General features: G+C 43.1%; 1 protein-coding gene across 1 annotated transcript; it reads right to left on the bottom strand.

The window, feature by feature from the left end:
- Positions 1–6,967: 6,967 nt before the first annotated feature.
- On the bottom strand, positions 6,968–16,982 carry LOC136433635 (cell division cycle-associated protein 4-like). Its single transcript, XM_066426038.1, has 2 exons — positions 16,779–16,982; positions 6,968–11,820 (listed from the first exon to the last, which is right to left on the bottom strand). The coding sequence occupies exons 1-2, from the start codon at positions 16,965–16,967 to the stop codon at positions 10,996–10,998; spliced, it is 1,014 nt and encodes a 337-aa protein (XP_066282135.1). The 5' UTR covers positions 16,968–16,982; the 3' UTR covers positions 6,968–10,995.
- Between the last annotated feature and the right edge of the window lie 1,066 nt (positions 16,983–18,048).

Genomic DNA, 18,048 nt, shown 5'->3' with positions numbered 1-18,048 from the left:
TTCAGGGCTTCCCTTGCTTGCAATCAGTATTATACACTAGTCCACACAAAGTTATTACACCGCAAGCAACAGAAGCCATAATCTCCAAGCTGAACTTCCCGTGGCAAAGTCGATCTGTCGACCAAGAACCAAGCTGAAGCTAGCCCTCGATTCGGCCTTCGATTCACAGCCTTCGTTTCAGCCCTCGATTGGATTTTGCCGCCGATTCAGCTCTCGATAAGAGGGAATAGACAGAACATAGCAACCTATTCAGTTACCGATTAAAAAAACCTAGAATCTATGCCAGCTCTCTTACAACGAATACAAAAGGCAACACAAGGCTCAACTAGTACCAAATCACTCAACAAGGAGATATTTACTTGCAAATAATGTCGGAAAGGACATAATATCACGAAATCGGCATAAAATAATAGTGACAACTGACAAGGGACACTGGCCCTCGATTCGGCCGTCGATTGGATTTTATCTAGATGTGGCCCATGAACTTGAAATAGTAATTAGGATACGTTGAGATCTAGAGTACTTTATGCAAGTATCTAATTCAACTGGCGCATGGCCGGATTTGATGAACGAGCCACAGGGGGTCTAATCAAGCCCCGGTGAAGCTAGCCCTCGATTCGGGCATCGACTTGCCTGGGAAAGAAAGGCTTGCTGGACGGCTTGTAGCGATTTCTGCTGTTTATCTAGATGTGGCCCATGAAATTGAAATAGTAATTAGGATACGTTGAGATCTAGAGTACTTTATGCAAGTATCAAATTCAACTGGCCGGATCTTATGAACGAGCCACAGGGGGTCTCATCAAGCCCCGGTGAAGCTAGCCCTCGTTTCGGGCATCGACTTGCCTGGGAAAGAAAGGCTTGCTGGACGGCTTGTAGCGCTTTCTGCTGTTTATCTAAATGTGGCCCATGAATTTGAAATAGTAATTAGGATACATTAGGATCTAAAATACTTTATGGCGCATGGCCGGATTTGATGAACGAGCCACAGGGGGTCTCATCAAGCCCCGGTGAAGCTAGCCCTCGATTCGGGCATCGACTTGCCTGGGAAAGAAAGGCTTGCTGGACGGCTTGTAGCGCTTTCTGCTGTTAAGCTAAATGTGGCCCATGAATTTGAAATAGTAATTAGGATACATTAGGATCTAGAGTACTTTATGCAAGTATCAAATTTTACGGGCCGGATTTGATGAACGAGCCACAGGGGGTCTAATCAAGCCCCGGTGAAGCTAGCCCTCGATTCAGGCATCGACTTGCCTGGGAAAGAAAGGCTTGCTGGACGGCTTGTAGCGCTTTCTGCTGTTTATCTAAATGTGGCCCATGAATTTGAAATAGTAATTAGGATACATTAGGATCTAGAGTACTTTATGCATAAAGTACTCTAGATCCTGATGTATCCTAATTACTATTTCAAATTCATGGGCCACATTTAGATAAACAGCAGAAAGCGCTACAAGCCGTCCAGCAAGCCTTTCTTTCCCAGGCAAGTCGATGCCCGAATCGAGGGCTAGCTTCACCGGGGCTTGATGAGACCCCCTGTGGCTCGTTCATCAAATCCGGCCATGCGCCATAAAGTGTTTTAGATCCTAATGTATCCTAATTACTATTTCAAATTCATGGGCCACATTTAGATAAACAGCAGAAAGCGCTACAAGCCGTCCAGCAAGCCTTTCTTTCCCAGGCAAGTCGATGCCCGAAACGAGGGCTAGCTTCACCGGGGCTTGATGAGACCCCCTGTGGCTCGTTCATAAGATCCGGCCAGTTGAATTTGATACTTGCATAAAGTACCCTAGATCTCAACGTATCCTAATTACTATTTCAAGTTCATGGGCCACATCTAGATAAACAACAGAAATCGCTACAAGCCGTCCAGCAAGCCTTTCTTTCCCAGGCAAGTCGATGCCCGAATCGAGGGCTAGCTTCACCGGGGCTTGATTAGACCCCCTGTGGCTCGTTCATCAAATCCGGCCATGCGCCAGTTGAATTAGATACTTGCATAAAGTACTCTAGATCTCAACGTATCCTAATTACTATTTCAAGTTCATGGGCCACATCTAGATAAAATCCAATCGACGGCCGAATCGAGGGCCAGTGTCCCTTGTCAGTTGTCACTATTATTTTATGCCGATTTCGTGATATTATGTCCTTTCCGACATTATTTGCAAGTAAATATCTCCTTGTTGAGTGATTTGGTACTAGTTGAGCCTTGTGTTGCCTTTTGTATTCGTTGTAAGAGAGCTGGCATAGATTCTAGGTTTTTTGAATCGGTAACTGAATAGGTTGCTATGTTCTGTCTATTCCCTCTTATCGAGGGCTGAATCGGCGGCAAAATCCAATCGAGGGCTGAAACGAAGGCTGTGAATCGAAGGCCGAATCGAGGGCTAGCTTCAGCTTGGTGACCAAGACAGCATCCACTGGGCCACCGGGATAGAAAGGCCCATTGCTTTGCGGTACTGTGAGCTTGAGAAATGGTACGATTTTGCCTCTCTACATTTTGTACATCTACATGGAGATTGGAGAAGCCCTGCAATAGTCGCCATAGTTAACCTTCACAATGTGACCTTACTTAAAGCAGAGGGATTCCCAGTCTATGGAGTCAGTTGAGATGTTCCTAATCCTATGGTCCACTTTCAGCATCTGAAGGACAGAGATGATACCTGATTAGTTGCCAAACCGTCTGATATACAAGTCTGACTGTTTCAAAATGTTATCCAGTTGCTTGAGTAACCGTTTGTTTTGGTATCTTGTTACCAGGATGTCTATCCTTCATCAACGCATCTGGTAAACATGTATCAAAGAAAACCAAAGGTGCAATTTCGAAGAGACATTTGTCAAAAGACAGGGTAAACTTACTGCATGTAGCGCTTCGGGTGTAAGAACATTCTCTGCCTCAACCAAGACTTTTTCGAACACGAAGTCGCTCGGAAAGGCTTGTTTCAGCCACTCCTGGTTCTTCAGGACTGCAGAACCCAGCGGAACAAACTGGACCGGGTCCGTGTCCACCTCGAGCTGCGACATGCCTACTCCACAAGCTGCTCCCAAAATCCCGACGACGAAGATCGTCGTCCACGGTCGGCGTCCGACAAAAGAACCTAGCCTGGAGTAATACGTACATGTACCATACATTGTTGTTTGGCTTTACTGTCACGGAGTAACGATTGATAAAGTTTTGATATACATATACATATACTTATCTAATCGCATTTATAATCTTAACTTTGAAGAGCCGTATATGACTTGTCCCTTTTTTCTAGATTAGTCAATAACAACAATTCTGGACAACTTTGAGTTCGAAGACAAGTAAACACGTCCTTAGATTCTGGACAAGGTTGAACTAAGTTGGTGAGATAGATAAAAGTGAGTTAAAGTCTCGCCCTGTGCCTTGCTGAGGCAAGAGACTCTCTTCTTGGCTGCGGCCAAGACATGCGTGTAGAATGCCCCATAGAAACTTAACAACGGACCTCCAGCTTCTCAGACTTTTCTTTGTGAACAATACTGAAATCGCACTACCGTAAATTAAGGAGTAGCATCGTCACGATATGTTCATCTCCAATCAGATGTCAAAATCGTCCCGAGCTCCCGAGTAGCGAGCCTTGTACAAAACAGTAGCCTTTCTACATCTGCTTAGAGATTAGCATTTTGTTGGCGGGAAAGGGGAGTTGTAGGGGACCGTCGAAAGGACCACTATAGGGTCAGCTTCTGATCGGACCGTTACTGTGAGGGAGTTTCTAAGTGGCGACAAAAGTGTTCAATTAAAAGTGTTTTGTCAGGAATGGATGATTTCGCATTTGTACACTGGTTAAACCTTTCATGGAGACCTAACCTACAGTAAGCGGCGTGGGAATATGTCATTGGTGTTACCTTAACATACGGTCATCGCACGGTTTGGATTTCAACGATTGACAATGCATTCTGCTTTGAGAATACCTACAATTCATTTCTCGTGTTTTCCTCGCCTCGACACGTCACGAACAGACCAATATTTTGCTGTATGAAGCCTTCATCCAATTCACAAGAAATCAGTAACGCTAAGCCATAACACAGGTCATTCTCGAACCGGTACCCACCCCTCACCAGACATAAAACGCACTTGTAGAGGACATACCTGTAGAAGAAACTTTCCATCGCCCCCACTACGAAGGAATTGCAAGAAGAAAAACATGCTTGGACTTCGAAACATTCAGAGGTCTCCTTCTCCATGATGAACTTGGGTTAAAGAATTAAAGATGTAAAAGAACTGTCCAACTGTAAGGTACGAAATCACGATCTCTTTTCAAGCGCGGCCAGTTTTGATACTGTCGGTTTAGAGTAAACACTCGCGTGAAATGCTGTAATACGAGTATTCGCTGACGTAGAATGGAATTACGGCTTATAGCTTCTCCATCGCGGAGTGGTACTGTATGCTTTGTCGGAATCGGGTCTTCAAGGCAGGTTGGGACAGTTACATGCCGGGTTAATCTCCGCGGGAAAAGCTTGTACAGATCTATTCTGGTCACCACGGTCAGGTGTCTCTGTGTTTGATACTATAGTTCGTCCAAGTCCTAGTCTTCATTGGTTTGGGAAAACACAATTCGTCCTTATTACAGAGATATTACAACATAAAAAAATGACACTCCATTATAATTCAAAGCAATCGGCCGTGTAACGAGGGAGGATCGTTATGAGACGCGATTTGAACGGGATATAGACTAGTACAGTTCAGCTATACACATCGCGGATCATTGCCGCCATTTGCCGGACAGGTGTTTCAGGAGACACGCCCTTGATGGACTTCTGCTACCATGACTGGACATTCGCCCTGCCGCTTTTTCATGTTAAGAAAACAATAACACAGTTGTGAATTGAACACATGAACAGGGAGCTATTCGTCTTAGTCCTCAACGACCCCTCAACATTTTTGAGTCAAGAAAATTTTCATTTGGGCCTGGTCGTTCCTTTACAATCTTAAGTTATATCCTCATCTTGATCTAACCAGGTTCCTGTAGCTCTTGTCATTAGCTAACTGTAGTCAAGAGAATGAATTGCGTTTTTTGGTTCACTCACTCACTCACTCACTCACTCACTCACTCACTCACTCACTCACTCACTCACTCACTCACTCACTCACTCACTCACTCTCACTCACTCACTCACTCACTCACTCACTCACTCACTCACTCACTCACTCAAACATTTTAGATCATCGTCGCGTTCAAGTGTTTTCTTCTGCCGCTCTGCATTTTCCGGTGTGCTTCTTTCAACTTTCTGGTTTGCTTCTTTTAAACGGTGCTCTTTCAGAACGTCTAACAAATACTAACATAATTCTACCAGGATACATAATTCCGCCACCCTGAAAAGATATGTCCAAACAGATCTCCAACCCAACGTCCCTCAGTATAATGCACGCCTGGGTATCTAAACTGTGCATACCTGGGGGAAACTTCACTAGAGATCCCTCAAACACATTGTTTTTCAAAGTGGCGGATTTATGTAACCCGACGGATTAATGTTAATGGAGGTTACATGGCGGGAGAGTTCTTTTTGTCAACCTGGACTTTCCTAGCTGCAGTTCTGATTGATTACGCTAGATGTCTTCACAATATCGCTGCGATTGTACCAATGGAATGGCAATATGGAAACCAAGCCAACCCGGCTTTTATGATTTTTAAGTTGGACGGTGGGGTGTGGGGGCATAGTGGATTTGAACTAAAGAGGCAGGTGAAAGCAAGAAATTCCTTGGTGAAAGTCAGATTCCTCCTCGACCTTCTTCGTTTTCAATTACAATACCTTCGGTCTGGCGTTGGCAGCATTCTTTATTGCGCTCTACAAATACAACGTGACTTGCATATCAACGAGGGCATTGTTCATACAAAAATAACTGTTAGGCGTCTACGGAGGGAAGGTTGTTTAATGACTCCCACGCGGGATAAAACTCGTTTTCCATTGCCAATGGTGTAATTGCCTCCATGAAAAAAATGGAGGTATAGTTTTGGGTGTGTCTGTCTGTGTGTGTGTTTCCGGATATTTGCGGTCAGCATAACTCAAGAACCTCTGAATGTATTGTCATGAAATTTTCTTATGTTTGACATATATGCTCCGCACAATGGATAACAAGTCCCAGGAACTTGCTTCTTCCCGTCTTCCTTCGGTGTTTACTCCATCCCTCTCATATGCATTCTACAGTACATGTATGACTTAATGTATCACAGATCCAGTACAGTATCCATCCTTATACTGTAACGTTATGTTTTTTAACTGTAACGTTAACCTTATGTCAACGCTTGCTTCTCCCCTCTCAGACATTCCAAATGGAATCGCTCAAAGCAAGGTCAAACACATGATTATTCTTTATCAAGACTCGTAGTTTAGAATCAATTCGGCCGAAACGCCATTCCAGATATTCCCGGCTCTTTGCTCCGGTGTCTAGGACAATGTCAAGGTCAGAGGCTCTCATTTCGCCCAACATTCCACCATGGCTCCTCAAGTCATTATTCCTCCACCTCCGTATGAACCCTGGGCTGTCCCCAGCTGTCAGAACGTGCACCTGTCAGCGGCAGAGACCAGGCACCCACCAGCAGTGCCACGTGAACACTGCTGGCAGCCTGACAGTGTTTGAGTTGGTCGCCTGCGGTGGGAAGATCCATGGACGTCGCCATGGCGACAGTGGGGTGAGGATTTGCACAGGTGGCGCGATCCCAAAAAGTGTGGGCGGTTCTAATAAGACTTGAATGACTGAGTTCTGGCTTCGGGGTGTTCTCTCTGTTGCATAACGAACCACTCGAAATTCTTGTTTCAAGAAATCAACTGGCAATTGCAGGCACTTCACTTATGTCATCTCGATCTTATATAAATTGTTATTGTGAACTGTATTAAACTCTTCATTATTTTTTAAAAGTCACCACAACGTCTTGAGTCTGGCTGATTTTCTGTCCACAGCAGATACGCTATCTTACATTTGAAACCGAACGTCTAAAAAAGAACAAACGCATGTCTATTAAGCCTTTGGACGAAATTTATTGAGAAAAAAAGGATATCATATATTCATAGCTGCAACACAAACACATTTGGGTTCTGCATAGACTGGCCCTGTTGCTGCACTGGCCAGTGGGAACGACGCTGACAACAATCAACAGCTATCTTTCCCTTTAGGATACAAAAGACTTTTATCTACTCCATCACTGAATGTCATTTACTTTTTATCCAACTATCTGAGCGGCAAGGTGAGAAAGGTTTCACGGTTCAGATACAAGAAGTTGAAATGCACTTGTTTGTAGAATTACAGGTTGCTTTAGCAAAACACAAATGTTGAAAGAACAACCACATTACACAAAGCATGACATACATGTACTTGGTACAGTAGTCTTCCCTGGATATTGCATTTGAATATAACAATTGCTTGCTCTCAACATAACATACATGTATTTCATTTAAGGCTGCCCATTTGTGAGCCTTTGACAGAAAATTGGAAGAAAGTTACAAAAAGTTGTGGGGTTATTGTAACCCATGGCCAAGTGGGTGATAATGCCTAGTGATAACATATTGCTCCTTCCTATAGTTTCCAATTACATGTATTCCATGATCATTCTTCACAATCAACTCCACATCGGGGTATACATAACTCTGTGCAACATAGTCATGTGACAAGGAGTATGATGGAACATCCTTTTGACAAATAAACATGGCTTAACAATAGATATCCATGTCAAATCACGTTCCTTCCTTTGCAGGGCCCAGCTGCAAATGTGAAGCAAGGAAACAAGTACACATTTTTAACAGTAATGTTACACCAGAGAGCTTCTTGCAGGTATTACACATGTGTCTGCTTCTTTGGTTCAGGAATGTAAGAGCTGGCTAGGCTGGGTACCATCCCGGTTAGGCTCCGACATTCACAGTACTTGGATGATGCTGTGGCTATTGGAGACAGTATTAACTAACCAGGATAGTACCCAGGTTAAGAGCTGACAATAGAATGTACTAAATAATGTTACAGCAAGTGCTGCTTGGTCTTGCAGTGCAAATGTGCAGCTTACGTATCTATCATCAATTTCTGCCTTACTTGTAATATGAAACTTGCTAAGTCGTCACTTGCATGCACTGCATAGATGTCAATTTTGTTCTGTACGCACAGACACTCTCATGTTGGAAAAGCTACCTGCACAGAAGTTGGCATTTGTTTGGAGGAATTGAAGTCCTACAATGCTGTATTTTGATAAAGAGTTCCTAGCCTGGGTCCCATCCCAGCTAGTTTACTGGGTCATTGCCCATATCATTTGAGTCATTTGACTAACTAACAAGGATGTCACCCAGGCTAAAAATTTCTTACCAAAAATCTAAACAGAACAACCCTAACATATCCTTCATGACTGTGGGCTTTACAATGACAGGTAAGTACTTTTTTTGCACTGAGATGACATTCAGAAGACATGACAACCAAGCAATGAAATTGGATTACATGTAGCCCGGCATAGATGATAGCAACAGCTTACAGAACAGTTTAAGACAGTGTGTAACATTCACTCTATGTCACAATTCATATTTACAAATGTATAAATAATCTTAATCAAATTTAGAATGTACAAAATTATAAAAAGTGCAAAGGACAGATTACATTTCAAGAAATTCAGAAACTTTTTGATACATACAAGTTTTCGACAGAACAGTTTAAAAACAAAACTGTGCATATTGTCTCAAGGCATTTACACATTCAGATATATGATAATCTCTTCACAAATAGATAATGTGATACTAAAAAATCGGACAGACCATCCTAACAATGATAAATAGTTTGTTCCTATTCTATTCTTTAACCATATACAACAATTTCATCGTAAGGAACCCTCATGGCCTCCTAAGTCTGACTTCTTGTCATGTTTGCTCTGAAGAAGAGCACAATACATGTGCAGACAATGCAATGGAAGGTGTCCCCAAGCCTTAGGGCGAATCTATCTGACATAGTGACCAGTATGCAAGATTGGGGACTGTCTTGTCAGATCTGACAGGAAAAACTGTCAGCCTTATTGCAAATATTTTGGTCAACCCAACCCAAAGCATAGGCTGACAGTTTCTTGAGTTATATGCAGATACAATCAGCTGATAGGAGGATCATCACTGGGTTGTTTTCCTGTTCGTGCAGGCAGGAGAGTGGAGTCTTGGCACGGGGAGGAAATTATTACAGATTACATCACACCATGAATCATCACGAAGGAACTTACAAAAGTTCACATGTTCTGAGTTCAGTTCTCAGTCTGTAAACAGTCTGAAGGCCACTTCCACGTCCATTATTTTGGACGACTGAAAATCCTGTTTCTGATATCTTTTCAGAATTCAAATTTTCATCACCAAGAGGGTTTTTCCAGTGAATCTTACAGTACCAAACCTCCCGATGCTAATTTGATTCCTTGTTTTCTTTGGCTTTAGCTTCCTCAAAATTGTACTGCCTCTGACTTTCCATGCCCACATGAATCAAGACTTACAATGAAAACTCATGGTATATCGTACATAACACTAAATAGTGTTCTAACAAAGCTGGACCAATATTTTCTCTTTGGATTTAGAGAAGTACATTTCAGCAATAAATAGCTTGTCAACTTTCCATTGTACTGCAACATGTCTCTTTTTACACTATACGAGCATTCAACGAATGCTAAACTGTGTTTCCATACTAAGGTGTCCCTTTCCACGTCTAACTCCAGGAATGTTCCAGTCTCTAAACAGTCTTAACCCAGTTCAAGTACAAAAATAGAAACACCTTTGTTCCCAATCTTGACATAACGCCAAATCTTGACTCACTCTGAAGGTAGTCGGATCTAAGTAAAGATTGTTTGTGGAGAAGATATTTTCTGTGACTCAGCCCTCCAGCCGCAGGACCAGGAAAATCAGACGACATTGCATTTGGTGATAACAATTGGTTTTCTTCAAATCTCTTCTCTCCTCAGAACATGGACTTGCCATGAACGTCATTGGATGCGCCTTTGGCACCAGGTAAGGGTACGATCACCCTTCCCTGTCCTTTATCTATCTTAGCATGGCTACTCGATGCTTTTCACAATATCTATCTATGTATCTACAGACATACACATCTGGATTAGTAGTCTACGGAATTTGTCCACCATGGACATTCATTTCAGCTGCCAAAATCGACCACAAATATTTAAGTGGAACAGAGCGGAGAAGAGTTCCAATGACATTTTGTGTGAGACATTGAAGTTGTAGTTGAGACATATTTTGGTGACCAAGCAGGTCATGGCTTTGAGCCCTTCATCAGTGGCCTGATTTAATAGCAGGCCCAAAGACATATTTACTGACACATGCACTAAAATTTGTGGCAACACGATAAAGCAACTGATTTTGCACATTTACATACTAAATGACCAAGTCCCCTTATCATCCAAAATGAAGACATTCCATACCTTCCTACCAAAGGCCTCTGAACAAGGCAGTACAGGGGTGTTCTTCCCCGTATAACTTTAAGACACTTTTGCTTCAGGTTTGATGCCTTATGTAATCCGTGATAAGGGGACTAAGGTTGATAATTTCTGTGCAAGACTAGATCCTGGAGGAAGGGAGTTGACTGATCCACAGTCTCTGGTTCTCAGAGCCAAGGAAGTTTCTTGTTGTCCCATTTTCGGACATGGGAGCAACACACACATCACCTCTTCAACCATCCTTTCATACAGTAGACTTGATAGAAATAGCCTCTCATATATATATATATAATATATATAAAATACTTCTCACTGGCAAATACACTTGCACTCTCAAATACACTTCCCATTGCAGTTTCATACTCACTCTTTCCAATAAATAGAGTAATAACTTACATTTGTCCTTCCAAAGGGGAGGGTACAGATGCAGGGGTGACCTCTAACCTACAGTCCTCAAGTGCTAACCCTGCACCTGTTCCTTCCCACAACAATAGCTTCTGGCATCTTGTCAGGCACTTATAAATACTTTGTACCATCCAAAATATAGAACTCTCTGGTATCAAAATTTTGCTCTCTGTGTGCACCGTGGAAAGACAGGCTACATGCCGACAAGCACCTCCATTATATGGTCCAGTTCATTCCACTCTTCGTTCTGTCGACAGGTCTGGTTGGTTGTTACTTGGTGTGTTGTGAAGCTGGCGCTGCTGAATGAGTTGGAGACGTCATCCTCGCTAAGAGGCGTGAGTTTGATGTTTGCGGTGTATGGCGTGAGGAAGTCGAGGTCGTACAGCGAATTGTCAAGGTCTGAGAAGATTTCGTCCAGGTTGATGGAGTCCGACTGCACCGTGTTTGCGCCCAGGGAGTTGGACTGTATCCGGAGCTGCGTGTTGGTCAGGGTCATACAGCTAGGAGAGTTCTCCTTGGCCGTCTCTGTCGCTGACCCTGTACTTTGGTTTACAGTGGCACAGCCGAGCTTGTTTGTTGTCTTCCTTCTTCCTTCCTCCTTCTGCACAGAGTCATTGTTCAGGTCCTCTATGTAAGAAGCAATGTCTTCAGCTGCAGATTCGTTAAGAGTCAGTGGCATGGGCTCCGGTTGCCTGATGGGAGTGGGCGGCGCACAGGCTGGTGTGTTGCCACTAGTTGCAAAGGCATACGCGCTGTGCAGCAGGCCCAGTTCTCCCTCTGCTCTCAGTTCGTCCTCTATATGTTTGAGTGTGTTGCAGATGAGAACTGATCTTCTCAAGCTGGGCTCTATCAGCCGCTGAGCTGCCTGCAACTTGACCAGGGATATTCGGAAGCAGGACTGTCGCTCTGCTGCATAGGAAAGACCCTGGGTCTTGTGGTCAGCCTGGTCGTCTGGGTCGTCTGTCATTGTGGTTAGCTTTCGCTTTGTTCCTCTTCGATCACCGCCTAACATGCAGACCTGGAAGAGTGAAACATTGGTAAGGAAAGCCAGAAGACAACATTGTATGAAAAATACAATAATTACCCTAATTGCGCAGAAAATATCACTCAGTGGAATAGGTGTGCAGTGTCCACTATTACCATACGTAAATGATATGCAAAAAAATGCAGTGATGAATTTCAAAATCTACTCTGAAAGAAGACCCAGCACATATGGAAAATAAAAATCCACAGCATTTCACAGTTCCATCATCTAAAAGGAGACATGGATTTAACAAATACTTTTAGCCATGCAAAAATGTAACACTTGGTGCCAGAAAATGGAATACAGTAAAAAAAAAGGTGAAATAACCATGATATTGGCAAAAAGAAGAAAAAAAGGTGGCTTAAATGTTGTACAAAAGTGCATACCAGCATTTTGTATCATTGAAAATAGTGACCATATTATACCACTGTGTACGAAAAACGGCAGCAAAACTTCCCACCATGGAGAAATAAACCAAGTACATGCATTTCATAAAAGAATGGACCAAGAACCAGACTAACTTAACCCAGCTAAAAGCTACTACATTTGAATGATGTCTCATTAATTCCACAAAATCTGCTTGAATTTCCATATCACCCTGTCTTGATGTCCTTGTAACGAGGAGGCAATAATGAATAAAACATGAAAAAAAAATATGCTGGGACAATGCCATACCAAATCTGCAGGAGTACTGTATGTGCTCCAAAGCAGGTCCACTCTAACCTTCCTTCCCTTTGTTACAAAATAGTGAGAGTAAATGCCAACACCCAGGCAGTGCAGTTCATTCCTGATCCAGGCAGATTGCATGACATCATCAGGGGGAGGAAAACCTGTCCTACACAATCCAGGGTGGCATCTCTCCCTGCCCTTTTATGGGCAGTGGGTGGGTGATGTCACTGTGGTGTCACTGTGGTGTAATCATACATTGCGACAAGCTATGATGATGATCAGAGAAGGTTGCAAACATGGAAAACAAGAAAATTACAGGCCTTCCTTCCGTTGACCCTGCATTTTTGACCATTCCTGTTTGGGCTACCTCTACAGAACAGATACAACAGGACATTTCACTCCAGAAAAAGTCTCACTTCCTACCATTTTTTGTCATACGAGGTTTCATTTTTAAAGGTACAGTTCTAAGGGGAAGCCATATGTTGCAAAAACCAGGAGCTGGCAAAGTGCCACAGGACTGACAACAGCAGTACCAAATCCTTGCACACACACATACCCTGATGCCACCTGAAGTATATGCAGCCCCACAGCAACTCTATCTCGCATTAGAACGATCTATTATAAAGCCAACTTGGATGAAAAGGCCAGTTTGCAAATCTGCAAGGTCACAGTTACTGATATAGATCTAAAAATATATGGTTTGAAGCAGATCAGACTGATTGGATAGTACTCTGTACTGAACATTCATGATACGTTACATGCAGCAAATGAGGACAAGAAGGCTTCACTGGCGTCCTAAGTGTGCTGTACAACCAGCTTGGAATCCCAAGAATCCCTGCTAACCAGGAAAAATTTTAACCTTCCCTCTCTGCATACAAACCGGGTTGTTCACCCTTTAGACACCCGGCTACTCAACACTAGTGACTGCAGCTGACTGTCAAGTACTACACAGTGGTCTAACATCAGTAAGTAAACCTTGTGTTAGGGGCATGGATTAACCTCCAAATTGTAGCAACAAGTAAAACACAAAGCCGTGGAAAATAGCATCTACTTGTTGGTAATCTCTGCTCTAATGGATTTACAAGACTTCAAAGGTGTAAAGCATTGGTCCCCATAAAATTGATTCTGTTTCTGAGTTTCTAATGCGTTGGTGGTGACCTTTCCCCACAATACAAGCTACAACAAAAACAGTGATGTGTCAGCAACAAAAACACACTTGTTTTTCCTGTGTTGTTTTTCAGGAAGGGAAGCCCACTGCTGACCTTTGACATGTTATGGGGTGCACTATTTCAATGCTTTTGTGCAATAGGGGAAAGCCAGGAGATGTGCAACCTAAGCAGGTTTCTTGGCATATGATTACATCAGGTACTGGACTTTGGACCTGCAAGGTGAGAGGGACCTGGCGTAGCCAGGAAAGAAAATAACAGGACAGGCAATATGGTACCCATTCACAGCATTTCCTCCATACAAATATTGCGTATTCATGTCAACATGTTTCATAACACGTTGACTTAACACAAGAAAAAAATAAGCATGTTTCATAACCAAAAAAAAATCCACCTAGCATGTAGAATGACCCACTTGTGTCAGGTATGAGACAGAGCACAGCATTGAGAAAGAGGTTCTTGAGTACCAATTCTTCACACAATAGAGCAGAACATTCAAGACAGCAGATACTAGTAGTATTCATTTTTGCCTGTTCTAGACCCTCTGTCAGAACAGCTTTTTTCAAGCAACACAACACAACACAATAAAATGGACAAACTGTCCTACGGAGAAAACACTTTGAAATCCACAACTGGAAGGGTACAACAGATTGAATATCACATGTATACCAGAATGTCATGTTAACATCCTTACAAAATTCTGATCAAAAATTTACTAATGACTTGTTCCTTAGACCAAGGTCTATCCAACCCCAAATAATGAAATTCATTAACAACTTTTTACATTATCTTATCAACAACCCAAGTGAACCAAGAAATCTTTGTAGAAACATACCCTTCCTTGGCAGAGGTAAAATAGGTACTTTTATCTAAATAAAAACACCAAGTGAACCAAACTGCTTGTAATACTTCATACACAGACTTGAACCTACCATCTTAGAAATACCTTAAGTACAGTTATTTCAATCCCAGCACTTTCAAACTGAAATTTTAGTGAAAACTTGAGACAGCACAAATATAACAAGCTTGGACATGTCCCATGTAGTTAACCCCTAAACATTAACTCAGCAGTTTTGTCAGACATCTTATGTAACTACCTGTGTAAGGGACATGTGTGTTCATGTACACCACAAGTAAACAAAAATGAGCAACTTAAGGAAATTTATCAGCACTGTTCCCGGCACTAACCCATACATCTTGACTTATTTTTGGTTTTCTACAAACACTGAAGTAATCTATGCAGTATCTGCCACAGATCAAATAGTAGTCAGCTATCATAATTTCATTTTAATTGTCCATAATTTTCTTTTTTAAAAAGGATGATATGGTTGCTATCTGTAGTGAAAGCTGTTTTCAGGTCGGCACTGTGGGAACCATCGTACTGAATTTATGCCTGCAGTCGTGGTTTGTGGGAAAGTTCACGATTATGAATATTCAAATTTTTCTCAGTGATTCACACTGTCCTGGGAATACTAGGGCTTCGATTAGCAATTCTGGTTTGAACGTTTTCTCATTTCACAAAATTCAACTTGGTAAGAAACATGACGAAACAACACGCGCTGTGTACAGCCCTGAACATTGCCCACAAACAAATGTGGACTACTGAATCAGTATGTTGATGTGTGGAGTGCATTACAAAAGACCTTAATCATGAATATTACATTTTGAATAAAAGAGGCCTCGGGAAGCCACACATGTTCAACAAATCAAATGGCAGCACAAAACTTCAAGATATTCCACACTGCTCATTCTTTAGCTGCGGAATGCTGCAGACTTTCTAATTGGACGTGAAGCCAGCAAGCTCGCGAGTCCTGAGCGGTGGCCTCAATAAACAGACACTGGGTCCTCCTAACCCCAACCATCTGCACTGATTTCACACAACATTTACAAACCAGGCTCGGATTACCTTCTTATCCCAGGCAATCTTTCCAACAGATAATAATTCTTCTGGTTACCCAATTGAAAATGAACTAAAGAACAATTAGCTCGCGGATAATAAACCGTTTAGATACAATTCACTTGCAGATAGCAGAGTTGTACAACGGGAGGCAGAGTGTGGCAGGGCGGAGTTGTTTACCACACAACTCTCATGAGAGGCTTGGGGGAAAAGTAAATTATCTACCCTCGCCCCAGGAAAACATCAACATGAATTTCCCGCGTGCGAAGCACGGGCGGAGGAAATCGCGTCAAATTTGCTGCAACAGTAGCAGCAGAATCAGATAAAGGCATGTGTAAAAGGCGGGCATGTTTATGAAGAAGCATCGCTCCCTGTCCAAGCGGCATAAATTATCCCGGTCGCGGCCGGGAACGCCCTGGGTGTTGTCTGTACAACTGGCTCCCGGCATTTTAAACCAGGTGATGAGAGTGATCAGTAAAATTAGGTCAGGCAGTTTTAAAAACCAGAGTATAGCTATGGGACCTCGCGAGGACGTCGGTATATAGCGGCGGAAGTCATGTCTAGAAAGTGGTGCAGCGGTGGAAAATACCCGCCGCACCGTACGTGACAACCTTCCCGTGTCAAGGCCAAAAGAACCGCCGCGCGCTGGAAAAACCAGCCTACCGGCTTGGCGAAAACAGCTGAGGTGAACCTGTTAACGTGCCCGAAGACATCGCCATCACCCCAGAACAAGTGTAACTTTTACCTACTCGCACAATTTCGATCCCCGCTACATTATGAATGGAATAAATCGGGAAGGGGAAACCTACAAATTGCACAATAGCGCTGCAACCATCCCAACACAAGAGCTCCAGGCAAGTCTCTAAAATTCCAATGTCATTCCCAACCCAACCCGAAATCTGCTCCTAAACCCTGAATTCCCGAAGTACAGTATATGGAATATTTTCATCGAAGTAAACAAGGTTGTACCACAGGAGAGCCAACGCAAACATCCCGCCACTGGAAAGTGTCCAGAACGTTCCGATTTCTGAGAAAGTTGAGCAGGAAATAGTGGGACAGACGATGTGACTCAAACACGGGCGCCAGTGTAGTTTGAATGGCAGACACAGCGAGCCCAACAAAATAACGTCAAACCGAGCGAACTAACGCCAAAACTAACCCAAATCACACGCCAACACTTCAAACTACACATCGCTCAAACATAACTAAGCAATACTTACTACTTGAGTGTAGTTTCGGTGAGAAGTTGCCCGTACATCGGCACCATGGATCGTTGTATGCTGTTTCGGCGGCTTCCGCTTGTGTTCTGGCTGGCCCGAGGCGACAGGAGGGACTTTCCTTGACGGACGGGTCTCACGTGAGGCCGGCTGCGCTGCATGGGCCAAGCCACATGGTACGCGCCTCACCATTGGCCAGCGACAACCGCCCGGTTTGAAACGTGAAAGTGGCCCTCTGTGATGATCAGAGGTTCATCATAATTGTAGACCCACCGGGTAAAATTATGGTTATGATCAATCTTAAGAGTTGTTCAATGAAGAGAGATGACAAGAATGAGTCAAAGCGGTTATTAACAACATGCAATTTTAGATGTTTTCGAGGTAGTCATTGTGATGTTACCCGTCGGATAACATCACAGGCGGTTGTTTGCCCCCTACCTGAAACATATGTTGAGAGTATGACTATTAGGTTAACCTTCGGATTTCAATGTTGGTAAAAGGACTGATTTTCTATCTTTTCCGGACCATACACAATCATACACTTAATTCACGATACGAGAATGTCAGTTTCTTTGCATGCAACGCAAGGGCACTGAATATATATCAAAAGCCCTCAAGGCCCCAGCTAGCCACTAAAACAAAATCAAAGGACAAGTTATAAAGCTTTGAATGATCATATAACTAAAGGTTATCACTGTAGAGGGTTCACAACAAAGACATATCACAACATGTGTATAATAACTAGCCACAGTCAGAAACGAATTTCTTTGTTCTCTTCAAAGGAACACCCGATCCAATCAGTGCGGTCCTAACGTAGACACATTGGCCGGGCGGTACGAATGACGTCAAAGAGGTGGAACTTCCGTTTCACGTTGTTTATCTATGACGTTTCTAGGAGACGCACTTCCGGGCGGGAAAGACAGAGGGTAGAAAACTCCCGAATATGCCAGCGATTTTTCCTCACGCCTTCGCCCGACAACGTCCGCAACAAAGGGTCACAAAGTAGCAAGTGAGATGGAAACACAGTTAGAGATCTAAGATGGTTACTTTCACTTTCTTGCATATACTTTGTCCTCATGAAAAGGGCATTACACCTGCTTCTCATATTGCCCTCCAGACACACCTGTCCGCACAGAATTACCTGTCCTTCATTCAACAATAACAATGGACGTAAGGCTATCTGGCCGCGTATTATGCAATGGCGGACGGAAGGAGGACAACAACAAGGGGGTTTGTGTCCCAAACCCCTTTGCTGCGGGGAGGTTTGAATAGG

This window comes from Branchiostoma lanceolatum, chromosome 4 (assembly GCF_035083965.1).
Source record: "Branchiostoma lanceolatum isolate klBraLanc5 chromosome 4, klBraLanc5.hap2, whole genome shotgun sequence".
Taxonomy (NCBI): Eukaryota; Metazoa; Chordata; class Leptocardii; order Amphioxiformes; family Branchiostomatidae; genus Branchiostoma; species Branchiostoma lanceolatum.
This window is presented reverse-complemented; position numbering and strand designations above follow the sequence as displayed.